The sequence below is a fragment of the Nanorana parkeri genome, unplaced genomic scaffold, assembly GCF_000935625.1.
Source record: "Nanorana parkeri isolate BGI_ZX_2015 unplaced genomic scaffold, ASM93562v1 scaffold499, whole genome shotgun sequence".
NCBI classification, from domain to species: Eukaryota; Metazoa; Chordata; class Amphibia; order Anura; family Dicroglossidae; genus Nanorana; species Nanorana parkeri.
The window spans coordinates 160,619-169,105 of record NW_017306767.1 but is presented as its reverse complement, the minus strand read 5'-3'; the positions used below and the strand labels follow the sequence as shown (position 1 = coordinate 169,105).

The 8,487-nt window shown below is 48.4% G+C and overlaps 1 protein-coding gene across 1 annotated transcript in view; it reads left to right on the top strand.

Annotated features, from left to right (window-relative positions):
- The window catches only part of LOC108790755 (protein LBH), an 11,532-nt gene extending 5,585 nt beyond the window's left edge, over nucleotides 1-5,947 (top strand). The window contains exon 3 of the mRNA XM_018561093.1: nucleotides 5,551-5,947. Within this exon, the coding sequence (XP_018416595.1) occupies nucleotides 5,551-5,618 (68 nt within the window). The 3' untranslated portion in view covers nucleotides 5,619-5,947. The remainder of the gene's footprint in view (nucleotides 1-5,550) is intronic.
- The last annotated feature ends 2,540 nt before the right edge of the window (nucleotides 5,948-8,487 follow it).

Below are 8,487 nucleotides of genomic sequence, written 5' to 3'. Positions count from 1 at the left end.
TGACTAGTAATTGAAAGGAGAAGCAGCACACTGGTGAGCTCATCCCTCTGTCACTCTGCTCTATCCTGCATGCTCCTTGCACACCTGTTTGACACCTTATGTTGCTTCTCCTTCTCCTAGTCTGAGCACTCCTGTACAGGGTCTTATTCTTCCAGATCTGCGCAGTAGATCAGTGTGAAACGTGGAGCTTCCTGTAATAAAGACCGGTCACTGCTGCTCTCTCTCCTTGTGCAAGGTGACTGGTCTGGTCTCCGCCCCCTCCTGTAATAAAGACCGGTCACTGCTGCTCTCTCTCCTTGTGCAGGGTGACTGGTCTTGCCTCCGCCCCTCCTGTAATAAAGACCGCTCACTGCTGACCTCTCTTCTTCTGCTTGGTGACTTGTCTTATCTCCGCCACCTCCTGTAATAAGGACCACTCAGTCTGCAAGCAGCTTGTAGTGGGTGGGGCATCCCAGGCCCCTCCCACAGCTCTGCTCTCTGCACAGTCTATGCAAAGCACAATGATGGATGTCACTGCTACATTTACAAGATAATAACTGCGTCTTCATAGACATTTGGTGCACACAATGTGCCTTTATATCCTTTGTGGCTATTGAGGAATATATTCGAAATTCATTTTTTTGTGTTCGGCTTCAATAGTTTTGCTTTGGGACCCCACCGGACATGGTTATGGCCCCGGACCGGCTCCTCCGCACTGTCGCTCTCTACAATATTAATAAAAGCTTTAGATGGTTTGCTTTTCCGCACCTCGATCCCTGCAACGATTCTTTGGGAAAGATCCGCTGTCACGGCTGATGCGTGTTTACATGGATCGGTGTCACACGCCTTACGGGGAGGAAAAGAAACATGATTTGCATGATCACTATTTGCAAAGATAAAACCTTGAGTACATCATGTGGGGGAGTTTGTATGTTTTGTTTAAGTAGCGCTGAATCATCTTCAGTCCAAAAATATGTCTAGAAACACATGTTCCTGCAGCTCGGGATCTGATCGTAAAATAACAAAAAACAAGGAGAAGGCTGGTAAGGGGGATGTGTGGTTACCGAGTCCTAAAGAGCAAATCCAGACTACAGGTACAAAATCATTCTGACTGCCGAAACATCGCGACTGCCAAAGGAATGAAGTCCCCTCCATAGAATTGTAGTCCCTGTTGTCAAATGGCATGCAACCCGATTCGGCAGGCCTTTCACATTACTCCTGGGAAGGACTGCAGTCTTGCTTTGCATGATATACATATATGGGAACTGAATTAGGATTTGTGATTCTGCCCAGACAGTCTTGTGTGGGGTGTAAAAAAATACATTTACAGGGTTATTCACTAAGCTGCAGAAGGCAGCCAAGTGATCAACCGAGCCGAGGTGAACAGAACCGAACGACGTTCGGCTATTCACTCCGGCTAATTATGGCTGATTTCAGCCGTACATCAGCTGAAATCAGCCGTATGTCGGCTGCCTTTGGTCAGCCGAACATGCTCTGCATGTTTGGCTGAGCCGAACTGCAGAAAGACTTTGACTCAGCCGATCCAACATCTGGATCAGCTGAGCCGAAGCTCCGGCAGCTCACTCGCTGCCGTTCGCCCCAATTCACATTTGTTTTTCCTATTGGCTGGCACCTGCTAGAATCTTTGTCATGGCCGGCTGCGCCCAGTTGTTAATGTTTAATGACAGATCAGCATCTCCAGGTCATTTGGGGACGCTGATCTGTCATTACAACTGGGCGGAGCCAGCCCGCTCCGCACAGCTGTCATTTGCAGGGCGAACGGCCGGCCTTCGGCAGGCACTTCGGCTGTCACTTTGGCTCAGTCAAGCCGAAGCATATGCCTTCTGCTCGTCTGAGCCGCTTGGCCGCCTTCGGCTGCAGTACAGGCTATAGTGAATAGCCTGTACTGCAGCCCTTCCGTTCGACTGAACCGAAGGGCTCCAGCGGCCGAAGAGAGCCAAAGGATCAGCCAAAGCTACAGCTGGATCCTTCGGCTCCTTTGTGAATAACCCTCTTAATATCCTTTTAATGAATCCACAGATGGATTACATGGTGCACATTTATATTGGACCTGAGCTCAGCTTTAAAGGAGAACTATGGGGTTAAGTCTTTTCCCCATAGTTCTCCTTAGGGTAACGGGAGGACACAAACTAGCGTCCTCCCGTCACCCTAGGCTACTGCTCGCGGAATACTGAGACGCCACAGCTGAAGCGGATCCCGACAATTGTGTCGGAATCCGCCCAGCTGCGTGACTGACAGCTGGCTCTGCCTATCTAAAGGCAGAGCCAGCTGTACCCTCCCCCGTCCGTTCGGCCAGTCAGCGCTGGTGGATCGGAGCGGGGAGGGGGAATCCAGCCCCTCCCCTGTCACGGCAGAGAGCCGTGACAGGATCGAGAGGTGAGCGAACGCCGGTATGTGTTCGCTCACCTCCCGATCTCCTGAGCCGACCTTTGACAGTCTCATTGTCACAGGTCGGCTAGAACTATGAGGCCCAATTCACACGTAGTGATTTCCGCCGCGATATCGCGCATTTTTGCCGTGCGATATCGCGAGAAGTCGCCGGCTAATTATATTCAATGGAGCTGTCTTAGCTCCATGTCGCTCGTCGCGGTCGCAAGTCGCTTCTACAGGACCCTTTTTTTGGCGGATTTTGCTTTTTTCTAATGGAGCCCGACGGAGAAGGTCCGGCTACCGTCGCTGGATCGTCGCTGGAACGTCGCCCTGAAAGTCGCGCTATCCCGGCCGCTGCAAAAGGTATGTCGCTATGACGTGTGAATGTTGCCTGAGGTGAGTGGAAAGCACTCACCTCATAGTTTTCCTTTAAAGGAAGCCTTTAAGTTCAGCCCTGTGTAAGTTGTATGTGCACTCTCTCTCCCAGTCCCCATGTGACTGCATGGGGTGCCTGAGCGGCCAATCACAAAGTACCAGTGCTGTCACATGGGAGGGAAGGGAGTCAATTTTATGCTCCCAGAAGGCGGGGGTGACGTTATGTGAACCTGTTGCTTTGCCCTGCATAGTCATACGTCAACCTTAATGATGATTGATTACTTTGGATTACAATGCATCAGCGCTTCTTACACTATTAAATAAGCCTTTAATTATCTTATATGACATGACATGTAAGGGAATAAAGCTCCTTAGATAGATCCCCCTTGGAATTAGTATCTGTTTTCGGCTGCAGAGCTCACGCACAACAATCCATCCCGGTCTTTGCTTCCAGCATGTTTCCAGCCATGAGCTCGGGCTCCCTTGGGTGCGCTGTTGATATATATAGGATCTGGAGAGCGACAGACAGTGAGATTCTGGGGAGAAATCACTGAAAAATAAAATGTGACGAGACATTGACAAACACAAACAGCTAATTAAATGGCACTTTATATGTGGCCCGGGACTGGGCCACCTGGAACATTCTAGGTATCTGGGGAATTGGAGATCCCAGAACCCAAAAGGCAGCCACTGGTGCTTAGCAAACAATGATAGGACCTTGTTTAAAGCAAAAATATATACAGTTCCGTTAACCATAGCAACCAATTCATTATCAGCTCTCATTCTATAGCCCTGGGTTGTATTTCATTTTTAAGATGATACCTGGATTCTATTGGGTTGCTAGGTTGATACCTGGTTTCTATTGGGTTGCTAAGATGATACCTGGATTATATTGGGTTGCTGGATGATACCTGGTTTCTACTGAGTTGCTAGGATGATACCTGGATTCTATTGGGTTGCTAGGATGATACCTGAATTCTATTGGGTTGCTAGGATGATACCTGGATTCTATTGGGTTGCTAGAATGATACCTGAATTCTATTGGGTTGCTAGGATGATACCTGGATTCTATTGGGTTGCCAGGATGATACCTGGGTTCTATTGGGTTGCTAAGATGATACCTGGATTCTATTGGTTTGCTAAGATAATACCTGGATTCTGTTGGGTTGCTAGGATGATACCTGGATTCTATTGGGTTGCTGGGATGATACCTGAATTTGATTGGATTGCTAAGATGATACCTGGATTCTATTGGGTTGCTAAGATAATACCTGCATTCTTTTGGTTGCCAAGATGATACCTGAATTCTATTGGTTGCTTAGATGATACCTGGATTCTATTGGGTTGGTAGGATGATACCTGAATTCTATTGGTTGCTAAGATGACAACTGAATTCTATTGATTGACAAGATGATACCTGAATTATATTTGGTTGCTGAGATCCCTAATGCTCTTCTCCAATGACATCAGGCCCCCCTGCAGACTCCAATGTAGGATTTTTCTTGTAACTTGCACAGGACTATGCAGGCTTCCAATGCCGCCATGTCACAGCCCTCAAGGCTGGTGATTAGACGGTGCATTGTGGAGAGGCAGGGGGAGGGGTTGTTCCCCATATTCCTGCATACCAAAAAGTACCGGGTATTTTTGGAGCCCCATGGTGGCCAACCTGTCCAATCAGTACTGCAAAGTACAAATTCTCTTTTAGGGCCACATCACACTTGTGATTCTGCCTCCGGCTGAATGCAGACGACAGCTTCCTTGCTGGCAAGCGGATATTCTGCATTGTTATGGCCAACGAGGAAGATGTCATTCACACTTAGCCAGAGGCAGAATTGCGACCTGGCCCTTAAAGAAGAACTCTGGGCATTTTAAAAATTAACCCTTGCAGTGGGGCTACCCCTCCCACTGCAAGGGGTAAGTGCCGATTTTGCTATAGGGGCCGGAATAAAGAAGATATGCTCACCTGATCCTCAATCCCGTGGTGGTGACCGTTCACCTCTCTCCAGCTGTGGAACGTCTCTGGGCATCCTCATGTCTAATGGAAGTCAATGGACTGTTATAGACGTGATGATGTCAAGGGTCCTTAGACCGTCGGAGCCCACTGGAGAGGGGCAGCTGGAATCAATCTGTGGGGGCGGGGCTGAGGATCAGGTGAGCATATTTTTTTTTTTATTTCAGACCCTAGACCAAATCGAGCACTTTAAAGTCTCCGATCCAGCGCTGACTCCTCTGTCCTCCTCTTCGTTCATGTCCCACGGAGTCTGCGCGGGTGCACACTGCTCCATAGACTTACCTTGTGTCTCTCCTCGTATCCCGGACGAACATCTGAACTGCGCATGCGCCCACCCCAAGATCCCTTGCGGCCGCCCGAGAAATTTTCCGATGTTCGGATGGGAGCACGCAGCAGGGACACAGGTAAGTATTAACCCTTTGAAAAAGTTTTTTTTTTTTAAATTGTTTTGCATATATCTACTGCTTACTACCAGTAGATATATGCAAAAACGTGAGGGTTTAATAACCCTTTAACCCTTTTACAGTGTGGGGGTAAATGCCGAAAACCTGACCAATCGAGCACAAGGTTGATCCAAAAATACCCGGTGGCAGGAAGTAGTAATGAAACAACGTCTTGCTGTTTCGGCCAGTGATAGTTTGATGTCATAGAAGGTGGTAAGTGCTCTCAGGCGAGCTGCAAATGGATCGCTAGCATGACATGGCCCTAAGTCATGTGCCTTTAATTGCTTCCTTGAAATAACACACAGTTATATATAGATCTGCTAATAATATTCCTTTTCCCCTTTATTGCAGGTGCGACACATTCTCCTCATGAAGAAGATTACAGCGGATATAGAGCGGGTGGAAATTCGGCTAATTAAAGGCTTTAAATAATGTCAATTTTCTTTTTTCTTTTTTTTAAGTTCTCCTTAAACGTGAGGAAATAAAAAAATAAGCTTGTTCCAGGCAAACGTAGACAAGAGAAGCCGTCATTTAATATCAGTGGAGTAGTTAGTGCTCGTAAGCAGCAGTTGGGACTCTACGGAACTGCATCCTCCCAGGTGTCCAAGAATCCGTCCCAGGTCTTCTGGCCGAGCCTGTTATACCTGTGTCATTCCGGTTCCGGGTTTTTTTTGGAGTTTAGAGCTAGCTGACTCACGAGCCATATAGAGTCCGATTTCTTGTCGTCTCTGCCGAATCTCCCCCGAAATTTTTTTTTAAAAAAGACGCCATCTGATCGTAGGAATCTTCCAAGGGTTCGCACAGTGTTTTCATTCCCGTTATAAAGATGTCATTGCCTTCATTTTTTTTTTTTTTAGATAAATTCTGTCAAATCAACCCTTAGATGCGTCTACCCGTTTGTCATATTGTAATCTAGTAAGTTTCAATGAATTTGGGATTCTGCTTCGTCTGTATATAGCTTTTAATTTACCAATCTGTTGATTTCACTGTAAAATAAAGGTTCTTGTAAGACGCGACCCTAGATGTGATTGCTTATGGATGATGTTTTAAAGCTGCCTGTACAGTTGTATCGGCTCCTCTCTGGACTGAAATTGCTTCCTCTGATTTCACTACACGCTGTGAGCTTCTCACAATGTGCATTAAGCTGCAGCAAGTTAGACAGAGCCCTTCCTCATTTCCTGGCTGGAGGACGTCCAGCATCATCTAGACCAGGGGTGTCAAACTCACTTCTCGGCCTTTTGGCTAAGATCAAGTGTAGTATCTGTTCTTATCAGTTGTCGGGAATTGAAAGTCTGCTGTCACTAGAGCGGGGTGTATGGCGGACCAGTAGATTCCTGGCGTAATTGGTAGGGAGCCGGATGAGGTTCCAGGCCCTCGGAGCTTTCGACCCTAGTTAATGGGTGGGCTCCGGCGGAGGGATCTCTGAAGGTGAACTATCTCCTGATGGGAATGGATACGAAGCTTGGTCGAGGCTAGAGGGTTCGGGGGCGGCAGAAGCCCGTGGTGTTGTGCCCCCTGGGGGTGGCGTCCCAGGGGTGCTCAGGAAGTCACTTGGGTGTGGGAGACCCACATTGACTCACTGATCACTCGGTCACACACCACATTGCAATTTTCTGCACAACGCCTCTTGGACAGGCCTTATGGCTAATCCGGGGCAATTTTTTTGCACTCAGCCCCTAAGGCCTGTCAGCGTGGTGCACTGGCACTTTAGTATTAGTTATGCACGATTGCACGTTTGGCTTTTTTTTCAAAAGCTTTTTGACCCACAGATGCTGAAGGTGCAGGTTTCTTCGGGGCCTATTCCTGATGCTGGGAGGAGATTCTGTGCCTCCTACGGGGTTCTCTGTCTCCTCCCACCCAGGAGGGGGGTTTCTCTTCGGGAGATCCCCCCTGCCTAGTACTGTGTGGGACCTGTTTCGGCAGGTCCCCGACGGAAATGGTCCACCGGCCTTCGGGTTGGTGGGCCAACAGTCTCAACCCCTGTCAGGAGCCTTGCGCCCCGGGGGGTCGGGAAAGTAGGTCCCTTCTTTTGAAGGACCTTGTGCACGTTTTTGTGTGCTGTGATTTCACGGTTGCACTTTTTTTGTTCACAGGGGGAAGTTTGTTTAGACGCACGTCCACGGGCTTAAAAAAAAAAAAAAAGGGTGTCAAACTCAATTTGATAGTGGGCCGCATCAGCATTATGGTTGCCCTCAAAGGGCCGGTTGTATCTGTAAGACTATATAAATGTATCTACTCTATCATATTAAATAATTCCCTCTGCATTCAATTATTGCTGGTTTTAGTAATAACTAAATAACTAGCTCCAAAAGTAGAAGTCTAGGAAAAATAATGGCAATTAGTGTAATAGTGCGGACTCTCAGGTGGCTGTGCAGGTTCTATGTATGGTGGCAGTGCAGGTTCTATGGTGTGCTGTGCAGACTCTCGGGTGGGCTAAGCTGGGTCTGTGGTGGGCTCTGCAGACTATCAGGTGGTTGTGCAGGTTCTATGGTGGCCTGTGCGGACTCTCAGGTGGGCTATATGGGGTCTATGCTGGGCTGTGCGAACTCTCGTGTGGGCTTTGTGGGGTCTATGCTGGGCTTTGCGGATTCTGAGGAGGGCTGTGCAGGTTCTATGGTGGGCTATGCGGACTCTCAGTTGGCTGTGCAGGTTCTTTGCAGCAGTCCCGTCTGACTTCCTGGTCACCTAAAATTTCCAGGGCACTCAGTTCAGCGGCAGGAAAGTTGGATGATTGTTTCAGAACTAGAAAGTGACTAAAAGCTGGAAAATGTCCTCGTCCATCAAAGTGACCACAGGTTACCCGTGAAGCTGAACTCCGGCCTCAACTTCAGTCTGGCACAGTTGCACCGGCTCCTCTCCTAGACTGAAATGGTTTCCTCTGATATCACTGCACACTGTGAGCTTCTCACAATGTGCAATAGAAGCTGCAGCAAGTCAGATAGAGCCCGCCTTATTTCCTGGCCGGAAGACATCCAGCATCATCTACTACATTCCTCCCCAGCCTGACAGATCCGTCACCCTGCACAAGGAGAGAGACCAGCAGGGACTGGTCTTTATTACAGGAGGGGAGCAAACAAGACCAGTCACTCTGCACAAGGAGAGAGAGCAGCAGTGAGTGGTCTTTATTACAGGAGGGGGTGGAGACAAGACCAGTCACCCTGCACAAGTGAAGAGGGCAGCAGTAAGCGGTCTTTATTCCAGGACGGGGCGGAGACAAGACCAGTCATCCTGCACAAGGAGAGAGAGCAGCAGTGACCAGTCTTTATTACAGGAAGCTTCAAGTCTCAC